Genomic DNA, 13,491 nt, shown 5'->3' on the forward strand with positions numbered 1-13,491 from the left:
ATATTTAAAAAAGTACATTATTTAAACAAAAATTTGAATAATGTAATTAGTATCATATGCAATCAGAATAATCGTCTTGCGCATGCGTCAACTTGCAGAGTAGGCTACGGTTGCTGTTTAGTGTATGTATATTATTTAAATCGGAATATAATATAATTCCTAAATGTCCAAATCTTTCTATAAATGACCTAGCTCTCTTTTATGAATTAACTTTTAGGCATTAATTCGTTCTGTCTCTTGGATTTTAGATTACTATGGAATTCAAGTCACACCTTTTTAGTTGTTTAAAGTTTCATCAAAAGTTGTTTAAAGCATGCTATTGTAATAAGAATGGATATTGCACCAATAATAAATTAAACCATATATCCATGAATGAAACTCGGTTCAATGAAATGAATCTTCAAATGTTACCGATTAGTTTATATAAAAAAATATTTGGTGATGTTGCCAATCAAGAATTTAAAAATAATGAGGACATACAGTCAATCAAAAGTGAACTTAAAAAATTTGGAATTTACACTGAAAACAATAAATTTAAAATATCAGATATTAATATTAATATACCTGATTTGAAAGGTCTTGATATTGAGGAACATTTCAAACAAATTGCCTTAGAACAAATTTATCCTTACCGTAGTTTGATTGAGAATTTCAAAGATCTACCACCAATGCCAGAATCTTTTAATTTAGAACAAGGATGGGTACGTTATCTAAATCCAGGATATGAATTAGTAGAATATCCACGTGAACAAGAGTTAATTCTAGATGTAGAAATATGTCTAAAAAATGGACCTTTACCAGTATTAGCAATTGCAGTAAGTACAAATTCATGGTATAGTTGGGTTTCAAAACAACTAATTGAAGGTAATTGTTCAAGTTTCATGAATAAAACATTGACACCTGATCTTCTTATTCCTTTAGAAAGTTCAAATACAGATAGTGGTATAAATTTGTCACAATTTCAATTAATGCCTAAAATTGTTATTGGTCATAATGTATCTTTTGATCGTGTACGAATAAAGGAGCAATATTGGATAAATAAGACTGCTACTAAATTTTTAGATACAATGTCATTGCATGTTTGCATTAGTGGAACTAGTAGTTATCAAAGATCTATTCTTCGATCAAAAAGTAGTTGTAATATGTCAAACAGTAAATTGCATAATTTATCTTCTCTAAATAATTTATCAGATGTTTACAAACTTTACTGTGGTATTGAATTGGATAAAACTGTTCGAAATATTTTTATTGATGGAGATATATTTCAAATAAAAAAGGAATTTAATAAACTGATGTTTTATTGCGCATCCGATATTACAGCAACTCATAGTATATTTAAAAAAATGTTACCAATATTTACAGAAAGATTTCCTCATCCTGCTACATTAGCAGGTATGTTAGAACTTAATTCGGTTTATTTGCCTGTAAACTATAATTGGAAAAAATACTTAGAAGAATCAGAAACAATTTATAATGATTTGAATTTAGAAAGTAAAATTTGTTTATCAAGGCAAGCAGATCAAACTTGTAGATTAATGATTGATGATCAGTATAAAAAGGATCCTTGGATGTGGGATCAAAATTGGAAAATTAAGGATTTCAAGTTAAAAAGTAACATCATTAAAAATGTTGACTCATGTGTAATCAATATTCATAGTATTAGATCATTAGAAGAAAAATTTGACTATTTATATAGATTAAAATGTTATATCCCAAAAAAATTACCGCATATACCAGGATATCCAGATTGGTACCGCAAACTTTTTAATTTGAAATCTAAACCAGTAAATTTAATGCCTGTAAAACTTAATATTAGTACGTCAATGCTCATCACTCCAAAACTTTTAGGCCTTAAATGGGAACAATTTCCTCTTCATCATATTAAACAATATGGTTGGGGATTCTCAGTGCCTGATGGAAATTATAATTTATTTATGCATTCTATAACAGAACAAACTAATTCTTCAATCAACACTAAGCAAGTTGCATGCAATAAATTTAATGAAATGAATTCATCTGAATCATATGATATGAAGAATATGCTTTCGTATTCGACAAATTATACTTTTTTCAAATTGCCTCATAAAGATGGACTCTTTTCGAATGTTGGTAATCCTTTAGCTAAAGATTTTATAAATATTTTTTCAGAAAAAAAATTAATTGGGATTAATCGTAGTTCTTCAAGAATTATCGAAATTGCTCGAATGTCTTCATATTGGAAAAATAATAGAGACAGGATTCTATCTCAAACTATTATATGGTTGGATAATAGTAGTTCAAAAGTAACAAATAGTACAAAAGTAAATAAAAAGCTTGGTAATATTGGAATTCTGCTGCCACAAGTTATTGTTGCAGGAACAGTAACTCGCCGTGCTGTAGAATCAACTTGGATGACAGCTTCAAATGCACAATTTGATAGAATTGGTTCAGAGTTAAGAGCTATGATAAATGCTCCTCAACATTATAATATTGTTGGTGCTGATGTTGATAGCCAAGAGCTTTGGATTGCTTCTATTATTGGAGATTCATTTTCTAATTTAAAAATCCATGGTGCAACTCCATTTAGTTGGATGACTCTAATTGGTAACAAATCTAGTGGTACAGATATGCATAGTATTACTGCTAAAGCGATTGGTATTTCTAGAGATCAAGCAAAAGTAATTAATTATGCTCGCATATATGGGGCAGGGCAAAAATTTGCTGAAAGATTGTTAAAACAATTTAATCCTTTAATGACAGACGAAAATGCACTGAAAAAATCAAGAAAAATGTTTTTAATGACTAAAGGTGAAAGGGTATATCATCTTAAACAAACTTTCATATCCAAAACTTATCCTAATAAAATATACACAGCCAGTGATGCTTTTAAAATTGCTAAATTGCATAGGAAGTCTGTAAATGAATTATTTAAACAAGGAAAATGGTTCGGCGGTACTGAATCAGCAATGTTCAATAGTTTAGAAAGTATTGCTAAGCAAGAGAATCCAAAGACACCATTTTTAAATGCTAGATTAAGTCGAGCTTTAGAAAAAGAAGTTTCTTACAAATATCTTCCTACAAAAATTAATTGGGTTGTTCAAAGTGCTGCAGTAGATTTTCTTCATCTTATTTTAGTAAGTATGCGGTGGTTGATGCAAGATCAAGCTCGACTTTGTTTGTCATTCCATGATGAGGTACGTTACCTTGTACCTTCAAAATATAAATATAATGCTGCATTAGCCTTGCATGTAACTAATTTATTAGTTCGCTGTTTCTTTGTATCCAAATTAGGAATGAAAGATCTTCCAATGTCAGTAGCCTTTTTTACATCCGTAGAAATAGATACTGCACTACGTAAAGAAGCTAATCAAGATTACATAACACCATCGAATCCTCATGGACTGAGGGAAGGATATGGAATCAACTGTGGAGAAAGTATAAATGTTTGGGATGCTACGCAAAAAAGTAATGGTTTGGTTGGAATACATCCAACTAGTAATAAAAAAATTTAAATTAATTGTATTTCTTTACTTACATTTTTTGTAACTATGGAAATATTCCGAAATAATAAAATTAAATAATAATCTTAAAATAACTAATTCCATTTATTTTGATTTTGTACTCTATTCTAATGTATATTTCCTTTATTACCTCCCTTAGCTTCCTGTTTATTCCTCCATTTTTCATTAAAATCTATATCTTTCTCCTTCTGATCTTATCGAAAATATCTCTTATATCTGCAAAGAATATGAATACTTTCCCTTTTTCCTCTTTTAGTTTCTTTCCTATTACGTTCTTTAGCATTGTAACGGAGAATTCCGGCCGTACCCGTCTGGGTTGCTCGCGACCGTCCGAACAAATTATTTATTCGGGGATTCGGGAAGCAAAAGACGTTCCCACGACTGAATAACGAGTCGAGCACAACTACGTTAAACGCACAGATTCAAGATCGGGATCACAGATTCAGCGGATTAACGCACTAGTCGTTTAATTGTCAACAATCGATTACAATACGGCGACCTCGGACTTACACACTACGAGCGGCACAATAACAAACGCGAACGCGAAGGTGAAACGGTGGCTGGTCAGCCTGCCGATTCCCTTGTGAAAACTAAAACCGCCCAAACATGCAAGAGAGAGAGAGAGAGACGAGAGAAAAAACACGGCACCGACCTCGACCTTCAGCCTCTCCGACGGCTAGAGCGCTCCGCAGTATGACGTCACTGGTGTGCTCCTCGCTGACCGTCTTGCTAATGTTTATTGTCGTAGCTGTTTGTCTTCTTCCTCGTCCTCTCACTCGCTCCACAATATTACTGCCCCAATCCGTTGTTTCGCTCGATGACTGCTGCTGTTGTCGTCTTCGTCGCACCTCTATTGCTCGGTACTGCAGCACGTCTAAACTGCACGCACGCGCACCCGCACACCTTGTCGGTAACCCAACCCACATGCACCGGTGCTGGGTATTCTTCGGGACATGGCTGGGCACGACCCAGCCTTACGCTCCAATACTCGTCCGCGCACCGAGCGTGTATCCGAAAACGAACGATCGTCGACGTGGTCGCGGGGCCAACTTCGGAAAAACCGTAACCTTCGGTTTTATCCGCGCGCGCGACTTCCTCTGCTCATAGCTTAGCAGCGACTTCCCCGAACTTTTCCGCGGCGATCTCCAATTCGAGCGTTCTCTCTCTCTCTCTCTCTCTCTCTCTCTCTCTCTCTTCTGCGCCATCTGCCTCGCTCTACTCGTCAGCTTAGCCCGTGTTCAGCACCTCGTAAACAAAAGGTCCAAGCATGAGTGTGTGTACCAAACGCACACACTCTCAGCCTGGCGCGGCGCACGGACATTTGCGAGAGCCAAACGGACGAAATCGGCCTAGCCGAGATTCTCCGTTACAGCATATATTTCGCATCTATTATCCCTCTTGTTCTTCTAAATCTCATTTGTGTATCTTTTAATATCCTTTTTATTTTTCATATCTTTATTGAGTTTTCTCTTCAAAATTTCCGCATATATTTTATATCCTAAATCCATCAATGTTATTTCTTCTGTAATTCCCTACTTTTTTCTTGTTCGCCTTCTTGAAGGCAGGCACAATAATTCTACGTTTCCGTTCTTCTGGATATCCTGTTTTGTCTCATATCTTTTTCAACCAAACCGTAAAATCCCTTGGAATCTCTGATTTCCCTTTTTTCCACGATTCATTGGGATTTCCATCTTCCCCTGGGGCTTTTTACCGTTTCATACAGTTAATTATCCCAACCCTACTACTTCTTTTTCTTCCTTCTTTTTTTCTTCTTCAATCTCTGCTCTTCCTAGTTCTCCTTCCTCTTCCTTTCTCTCTTTCTCTCCTAATTGTTAGTGTTAAAGTGTTTACACTATATCTATCCACTATTTCTATCAACTGTTCTTTTTCTACACTTTCGTCTATCCCTTTTCTCTTCTTTCTATAGGTTACTTGTTTCCAAAGTTACAGTCAATTATCTTCTTCTCTTCCTTTTATTCCTCCAGTTCTTCCCATCTGCTTTTTTCCAACTCTACCTGTACTGGCATATGATCTCATTTAGGCCTCTTCCCTATTTTCGTTTTTTGACCTCTTACATTCCTTCTTCATTTTCTATTAAGTAATCTATCGTAGACATTCCTCTTGCCCCTATATATGCTCGTCCTTCTCATACCCCTTCTTTCTTCTGTTCATTATTGTCATTCCATTCTCTCCTAGCCATTTTATCATCTCCCCTACCGCGTTCATTTATTCATGTTTTACCTCTGTCTCATCCTTTCCTATCTTTGTTTCCATCTTCTGCCTTCCTTCCCCGTTCTCGTGTTAAAATTCCCTCTTATTATCATTATCTCGTCCCTTATTTCTTCTGTAACTTCCTTTAATATTTCATAGTTCTCCTTCCTTCTGTGCAAGGTATACACTATTGCCACTATAATTTCCTTTTTCTTTATCTACGAGGTGTGTTCAAAAAGTAAGGTGACTGTATTTTTAAGAAAAAATATTTATTTATTTATCAATATTTATGTTGTCCCCTTCAAAGTAATCCCCCTCAGATACAATACACTTATGCTAACGGTTTTTCCAATCCTCCAAGCACTTCTCATAAGCACTTTTCGGTATAGCCTTGAGCTCTTCCAGCGATGCAGTCTTTATCTCTTCAATCGTTGCAAATCTCCGTCCTTTCATAGGTCTCTTTAGTTTTGGGAACAAGAAAAAGTCACATGGGGCCAAATCCGGTGAATATGGTGGCTGAGGCATGATTGTGGTATTGTTTTTGGCCAAAAAATCTCTCACAAGCAAAGATGAGTGAGCAGGGGCATTATCGTGATGCAAAAGCCATGAATTGCTTTTCCACAATTCTGGGCGTTTTCTTCGTATTGCTTCTAGCAAACGGTGCATAACTTCAAGATAATACTGTTTATTGACCGTACGTCCATATGGTAAAAACTCCTGATGCACCACGCCATGGTAATCGAAGAAAACAGTGAGCAAAACTTTGACATTTGATCGAACTTGGCGTGCTTTTTTCGGTCTTGGTTCATTTGGGCTCTTCCATTGGAACGATTGGACTTTGGTTTCGATATCATAACCATATACCCATGATTCGTCACCAGTTATGACCCTTTTGAGTAAATCTGGGTCGTCATTGACGTCATTCAACAGTTCTTGAGTGATGTTCATGCGACGGTTCTTTTGGTCAAAATTTAGCAATTTCGGAACAAACTTCGCTGACACACGTCTCATGCCCAAAACGTTAGAAAAAATTTCATGGCATGAGCCAAGCGATATTCCAACATCCTCAGCAACTTCTCTGATAGTGATTCGATGATTTTCCAGAACAATTTTCTTTACTACTTGAACGTTTTCATCAGTTGTTGACGTACTTGGACGTCCAGAGCGAGGCTCGTCATTGGCATCTTCCCGGCCATCTTGGAAGAGTTTGTACCACTTGTAAACATTTTTTTACTCAGAACAGTTTCACCGTATGCCACCGCAACATTTCAAGTGTTTCGGAGCACTTTATTTTATTTTTTACACAAAATTTGATGCAAATCCTTTGATCCATATTTTTCGATAGCAAGAAATCGTCGAGCACGCAAAACACTTATAAACTTTACTTTCTTCTTTTACGCCTCTTACAACCAAACAAAAAATGCTATACACATGAAACTTGGTACAGATGTTCGGGAAGAGTGTAGAAACATAACAAAACAAAAAAATCGATAATCGAAAGTACGTTGCCCATGAAATTAGAAAAGTCACCTTACTTTTTGAACACACCTCGTATATTTGCTCTGTCACTATACCTCTTCTGACTTCCATTTCCTCTATTTCGCCCTCATGCTTCCTTTCTTCTCTCTCACTGCCATTATACAGCTTTCTACTTCTCTTCCTCTTTTACCCTCTCTTCTTGAGTTTCTTCACTCTATATTATACCTCTTTAGTCGGTTTCTCATTTTTTACATGCTCTTTCTTGCTACATCCATGTTTCCGTTAGTTCCACTATCTTGTGCTGTCTGATGTATTCCTAGTCTTCTACATCCAGGTTTTCTATTCCCACCACGTTTCAGAAAATCATAATAAATCCTTTTTTGTCCTGTCCCTTTCTACCTTTCTTGTCGCATTCTCTTCTTTCTTTATGTGTAAAACTTTCTTCATCCTTTCAATATCGTGTTTCTTCTTTTTTATCCCACTACCATTCTTCCTCCCCTGCTCTTAGCCCGTTATGCCATACATTCACTTCTTTCTCTCTTCCTCCGCCTTTATTCCTTTATCGTCCTTTACTTCCACGTCTAATCTTGATCCATGTAAACTTTCCTCTCCCCTAATCGACTCTTTTTCTTCATTATACCCCCGTTTTGTTCCCATGTCTTACTTGATACATTTTTTCCCTCTCCTCCCTGCTAAAACGAGGACATTCAACCGGATTAAAAATCCAATCCACTTTGAGTCCATTTCTGAATACTACAAATGATAGTTGAAATTCATTAAAGTAGAATGAATCTTAACTCACTTTAATGTTTTTTTATCCCGAAATTAATTTTACATATTATAATAATTAATTTCAGGATAGAAAAATATTAAAGGGGATTAAGATCGATTCCAGTTTGATAAATTGAAATTGTCATTTGTAGGATTCAGAAATAGACTCGAAGCGGATTGGATTTTTAATCCGGTTGAATGTCCTTGTTTTAGCAGGGCTTCCCTTTTGCCTATCAGCCCTTCCTCTGTAGCTTTTTCCCTATTTGCCTCAAATTCACTATTTCTCTCCATATTTCTAAATTTTTTTAGCTAGTTTTCCGCATACCCATTCCTTCCCCATTCTAGCATTTCTTCTACGTTTGAAATTATTATATTATTCTTTCCGCATTCCATTTCCATTTTTTCTGTCAGCATTTCTACCTGTTCTCTTGTTTCCGCATTCCCTCCTTTTACATCATTTTTCCCTCTGTCCAATCCGTTTTTCATTTTCTTAATTTCTTCTTCTACCTTTTCCAGTTTGATCTTCCAGCCCTCCTCTCTTTCCCCTTCTTTGTTTTTGGCCTCTATTTTTTCTATTTTCTCTCTTATTTCTCTCATCTCTCCTCTATAATTCTCCCTCTCTTCTCTTTGTTCTCTCTTTAATTCCTTTACGATTATTTTCCATCTTTCTTCTATTTTTCCTTTCCAATCTTTCTATTACTCCTTTCATAGATTCCTTCATTTCCTTTCTGTCATCTTCTGCTTCTCTTAGCACCTTTATACTTCCATCAGCACTTTTACGTTATACATTTCCTTCCTTTCTATCTCCTCTTCTCTTATTGTGATGTCCATTTTTTTCGACATCTCTGATTCCTCTCCGCTCTCTTCGCTCTTACTTCTAGACTTCTTCCTTGGCTGTCCGATTAGCACAAAACATTTTAAAAACGTCTTAAAAACGTTTTCTGGTAAACTTTTAAACGTTGATGACTTTTAGTGAAAAAAACGTTTTTAAAACGTTTTTAAAACGTAATATATGTCCGCGAGTAATACGTTTTGAAAACGCTTCAAAAACGTTTTACAAATGTTTTTCATAAAAATTTATACAATAGTCCTGTATCACAATACATTTTGAAAACGATTTAAAAAAGTTTTTTAACATTTTCAAACCGTTTTAAAACAGGTGTCACAACGTTTTATAGAAAATTTTCTATAATAGGCTGGTATCAGAATACGTTTTAAAAACGTTTCGAAAATGTTTTGAAAACGTTTAAAAAATGTTTTCCCAAAAAAATGTATACAGTAGACTGATAACACAATACGTTTTGATAACGTTTTAAAAACGTTATTAAACTATTTTTCAGAAAAATTTATACAGTAGGCTGGTATCACAATACGTTTTGAAAACGTTTTAAAAACGTTTTGAATAGGTTTTACAAACCTTTTAAAAACGTTATTTATAAAAATTTATACAATAGGCCGGTATCGGAATACGTTTTGACAACGTTTTAAAAACGTTTTTAAACATTTTCAAAACGTATTGTGATACTGGCCTCTTGTATAAATTTTTCTATAATATGTTGTGACACCCGTTTTAAAACGTTGTCAAAACGTATTGTGATTCCGGTCTATTGTATAAATTTTTATAAAAAACGTTTTTAAAACGTTTGTAAAACGTATTCAAAACGTATTACTCGCGGACATATATTACGTTTTAAAAACGTTTTAATAACGTTTTTTTCACGGAAAGTCATCAACGTTTAAAAGTTTTCCAGAAAACGTTTTTAAAACGTTTTCAAAACGTTTTTGTGTTTTTGGGGTGGTTATTTCCTTTATCTATCTCCTCTTCTTTTTTACCATTCTTCACTTTTCCTTCCCGTTCCTCCTTTTCGCTCTTTTTCTTTCCTTCTTCTACCTCTTTTCCTTCGCCCTTTTCTGGTTTTTGTACGCCTCTAATTTCTCTCTTCTTTCTATTTTCCTCGCTTCCCGTTGCGAGTATCTTCAGCACCATTGCCTTCGCTGTTTCCTGCTCCCCTACTCTTACTCTTTTTCTTCTGTGTCGCGACCTTTACTTTTCCACTACTTTCTACTTTACTTTTCCCTCTCTTTTCTATTTTCAATTCCTAACTTATCTACTTTATCCTTCCTATTTTCGCCCTTTCTCACCTTTTTTTCTTGTCTCCTCTTTTTTTGTTTATTTTCCTCTCTTTCCAACTCTTCTTCTCCACTCTTAACACAATCTCACTCCCTACTCTCATATCCTTTACCTTCTCTCACACTTTTTTTTGTCCTGCGCCAGACACACGTCTTCTCTCCTCAACTCTCAAGTCGAGAATCCCTCGTCCTTTTATTATAATATTGCACGTAAAAAGTGTCATAATCAATTAATTATCGACCCTGTTTTACGTAGCTAGCTCTTCGTTTATAAACTATGATATTAATGCTTTGTATATATGATTCTATGTTGATGTTAAAGAACTGAGTAAAAGAAGTTTTTGCATGTTTATTCTTAAACAAATTAACTAGTCAATTTGAACTAGTCTATCTCTCACCTGTCATGATCAGCAAGTGTGCTCACTTGTTAAAATTTGTGTCCGCCTAAAATTTCTCGGTTAAGTTAGCACAGTACTTAAGTTTTTCCATGAAAATTTGTCAAGAACAATCCACACAGGATAACAGGTTGCTGCAAGTTTTCTGCAATGTTATATGATAGGTCCGAAACATGTTAGCAATATTTTATTGAAATATTTTAAGAATATTTATGTCCGTTTATGAATTGCAACAATGTTTCGTAAAAGTTTGCTGCAGTATATTCTAAAATGCCTCTAAAATATTTAAAAAAATAATCAGAAACTTTTATTGAAACATTTCTGTAGCCTCCCTTGTACGTACATGTAAATATATATTTGTATATCTGTGAAACAAAAAATGTGAAAACATCATACAAAAAGATTGCACAAAACATTTCCTGATAAATTTTAATAAAATTTATCAGGAAATTTTTGTGAAATCTTTTGATACATTTTTTATAGAATATATACATACATACATACATATATATATATATATATATATATATATATATATATATATATATATATATACACAGTCGAACCTGACGCACTACCTCCTACCGCACTGCCTTTTCCCGTGCACTGCGCGGCAGACACTGCCGTATACTGCTAGTCCGGGAACCGGGTATCATCCCGTATACTCTAAGACGGCAGAAAGAAAAAACCATGTAATCTTATGTATTTTTACCTGCTTAATCCAATGGTACTAATAATTTTTACGATAAACCCCTAGGCTTTGTTTAAAACTCAGTTGTTTAAATAATCGTGTACAAATAATTCTTTTTCAACAAAATAATTTTTTATAAATAATTTGGGTCATTTTAAGATGAAAACGTCTCTTGTAGTTTTTTTTTAAAATACATTTTTAAAAAGTTAATAATTGAAAGATTAACTTTTTCTGCAAGTTTAACTGTTAATAATTTTTGATCTATTAAATATTTTTTAGAAATTGAAAACTCAATTTATTCTTCAAATTTTGCTCTATCTATTAACTGTATATATTTAATATTGGAAGGGAAAATAGGTTTTGACCTTTTGTCCTCTGACTGCATAATTAGCTGTATGTAGTTTTCTTGTATACCATCACATACGTATACATTTGTGTGGTGTACGTTTTTTTCTCTCTCTCTCTCTCTTTCTCTCTCAAACACCTGCTCGGAGATGGTAAATCAAACTTTCTCCTTGTAAAAAGCTAAGTTAGATAGATATCTACTGCCGGCGCGTCGCGCCGTCGCACCGACCCTTTTTATGGTAAACTGCAATAAAGTCCTATTGCCGCGCGCTGAGAGTAAACTCACGCCCGTTTTCTCTAATTACCATAGGTCCCAGCTACCCTTTCTCTTAGACATCGTGGGAGGGACTTTCCCTTTCCCTTATGATTTTCTCCGAGAGGAAGCTTCCTCGCTGGGGGTTGATCTAACGATCGACACTCTCGCTCAAACTGGCGAACGGTTAAGAGCTTGGCCATCTGACAGGTGCGCTGTTGTATTTTGCTGCTTTTTTTAAATTTACATACATACGTATATATATGTATATTTATTTGCGTACGCAGTGATTGCTTTTCTTGGAGTGAATATTTGAGAGGTGAGTGTTTAATATTTTTAGCATATATATCAATGTATTTATTTAATTTGAGAGAATCACAAATTATTTTCCATTCAACATTATATTAAAAATCCGTTCAATTCTTATATACTTTCAAATCATGAAATTTTTTTTAGATTATGTAATATTCATAATATTTTTCATTTGTTTAAACATGTACACTAATTTTTTTCACATTACCATGCCTAAGGCTTTGACATCTTTGCAAATTGCTGAGATCAAGCAGAAATTGTTTCAAAAGAACACAAAGGCGAAACTCTCCAAGGAGTACGGCGTATCACCGAAAACTATCAAGAGAGCGAGTGAAAACGATGAGAACGCGTCGTCAAACCGTCAATCTCAAGGCGTACGAAAGTCGCAAGTTAATTTGACGATCCAGCAGAAGATGGAAATTATTAGCAAGCGGCAGAAAGGACAATGTACACAAGATTTGGCTAAGTTCTACAAGGTGGATGTTTCGACGATTAGAAGGATTATTGCAAACCAAACGATCATAAGGAAGCGGGCTGTGGCTTTGGAGCAAGAGAAGCGAAGTTTGGACTGCAAAAGGATTCACGCGAAAGAAAATGTGCGCGACAGAGCGTTGTTTTTGTGGTTCAAAAAGAAACGCGCGGCAGGAATGCCAGTATCTGGCGAAAGGATGAAGGAAGAAGCTTTGAAGCTCAACAAAGAGAAGGGTTTGTCGCCTGATTTTAAAGCGAGCAATGGATGGCTGGAGAATTTCAAGAAAAGTTACAACATCCGTGAATTGGTGACACAGGGAGAGAAATTGTCTGCTGATACTGCTGGAGCAGATAATTTCAAGAATACGCTAACATCTCATCTTGAAGAAGAAGGCTACGACTTGAATCAAGTTTACAATGCCGATGAAACGGCTTTGTATTACAAGTCGCTGCCGAAAAGAACCTTAGCAGCCGGAGATGAGAGGCAAGCGTCGGGCTTCAAAGAAATAAAGGAAAGAGTAACTGTCATGTGCTGTGCCAATGCATCAGGATCCCATAAGATTACTCCCTTGGTTATCGGTAAATCCGCAAATCCTAGGTGTTTCTCAAAAGGCGAGAAAGAGAAGTTGCCTGTGTCATACTACACCAACAGTAAATCTGCTTGGATGAATACAAACCTATTTCTTGATTGGTTCAAGAATGTATTCGTTAAAGAAGTTTGTGAAAAATATCCCGAGTAAAGGAAGGTTTTACTTCTACTGGACAATGCTCCATGTCACTCATCAATCGAAGAGCTCAACCAAATCGATGAAACGATTCGAGTGATGTTTCTGCCGCCCAATGCCACGTCATTGATCCAGCCGATGGATCAGGGGGTCATCGCAAAACTGAAGAAAATGTTCCGAAAAAAGCTAGTAAAAGAGCTCATGTTGC

At 35.3% G+C, this 13,491-nt stretch overlaps 2 protein-coding genes across 5 annotated transcripts in view; one reads left to right on the top strand and one right to left on the bottom strand.

The window, feature by feature from the left end:
• Window positions 1-13,491, bottom strand: part of LOC131672542 (major facilitator superfamily domain-containing protein 6) — a 671,294-nt gene that overhangs the window by 481,450 nt on the left and 176,353 nt on the right. The gene's annotated exons all lie outside the window — the stretch shown is intronic.
• LOC131672525 (DNA polymerase subunit gamma-1, mitochondrial) lies at window positions 164-3,536 on the top strand. Of its 4 annotated transcripts, none has more exons than XM_058949811.1 (2): window positions 164-1,392; window positions 1,489-3,536. In XM_058949811.1, the coding sequence occupies exons 1-2, from the start codon at window positions 255-257 to the stop codon at window positions 3,489-3,491; spliced, it is 3,141 nt and encodes a 1,046-aa protein (XP_058805794.1). In that variant the 5' UTR covers window positions 164-254; the 3' UTR covers window positions 3,492-3,536. The 4 variants fall into 4 exon arrangements, with proteins under 4 accessions (XP_058805794.1, XP_058805802.1, XP_058805784.1 ...); XM_058949819.1 differs by having other exon boundaries at window positions 164-3,173; window positions 3,271-3,409; XM_058949828.1 differs by having other exon boundaries at window positions 659-815; window positions 922-3,536.

The sequence above is a fragment of the Phymastichus coffea genome, unplaced genomic scaffold (genome assembly GCF_024137745.1).
Source record: "Phymastichus coffea isolate CEN01 unplaced genomic scaffold, Cenicafe_Pcof_1.1 PCOF00012, whole genome shotgun sequence".
NCBI lineage: Eukaryota > Metazoa > Arthropoda > Insecta > Hymenoptera > Eulophidae > Phymastichus > Phymastichus coffea.

Excerpts from the sequence above, each read along its gene's own strand:
- LOC131672525 (XM_058949801.1), top strand. The coding sequence starts at position 255 with ATGGAATTCAAGTCACACCTTTTTAGTTGTTTAAAGTTTCATCAAAAG.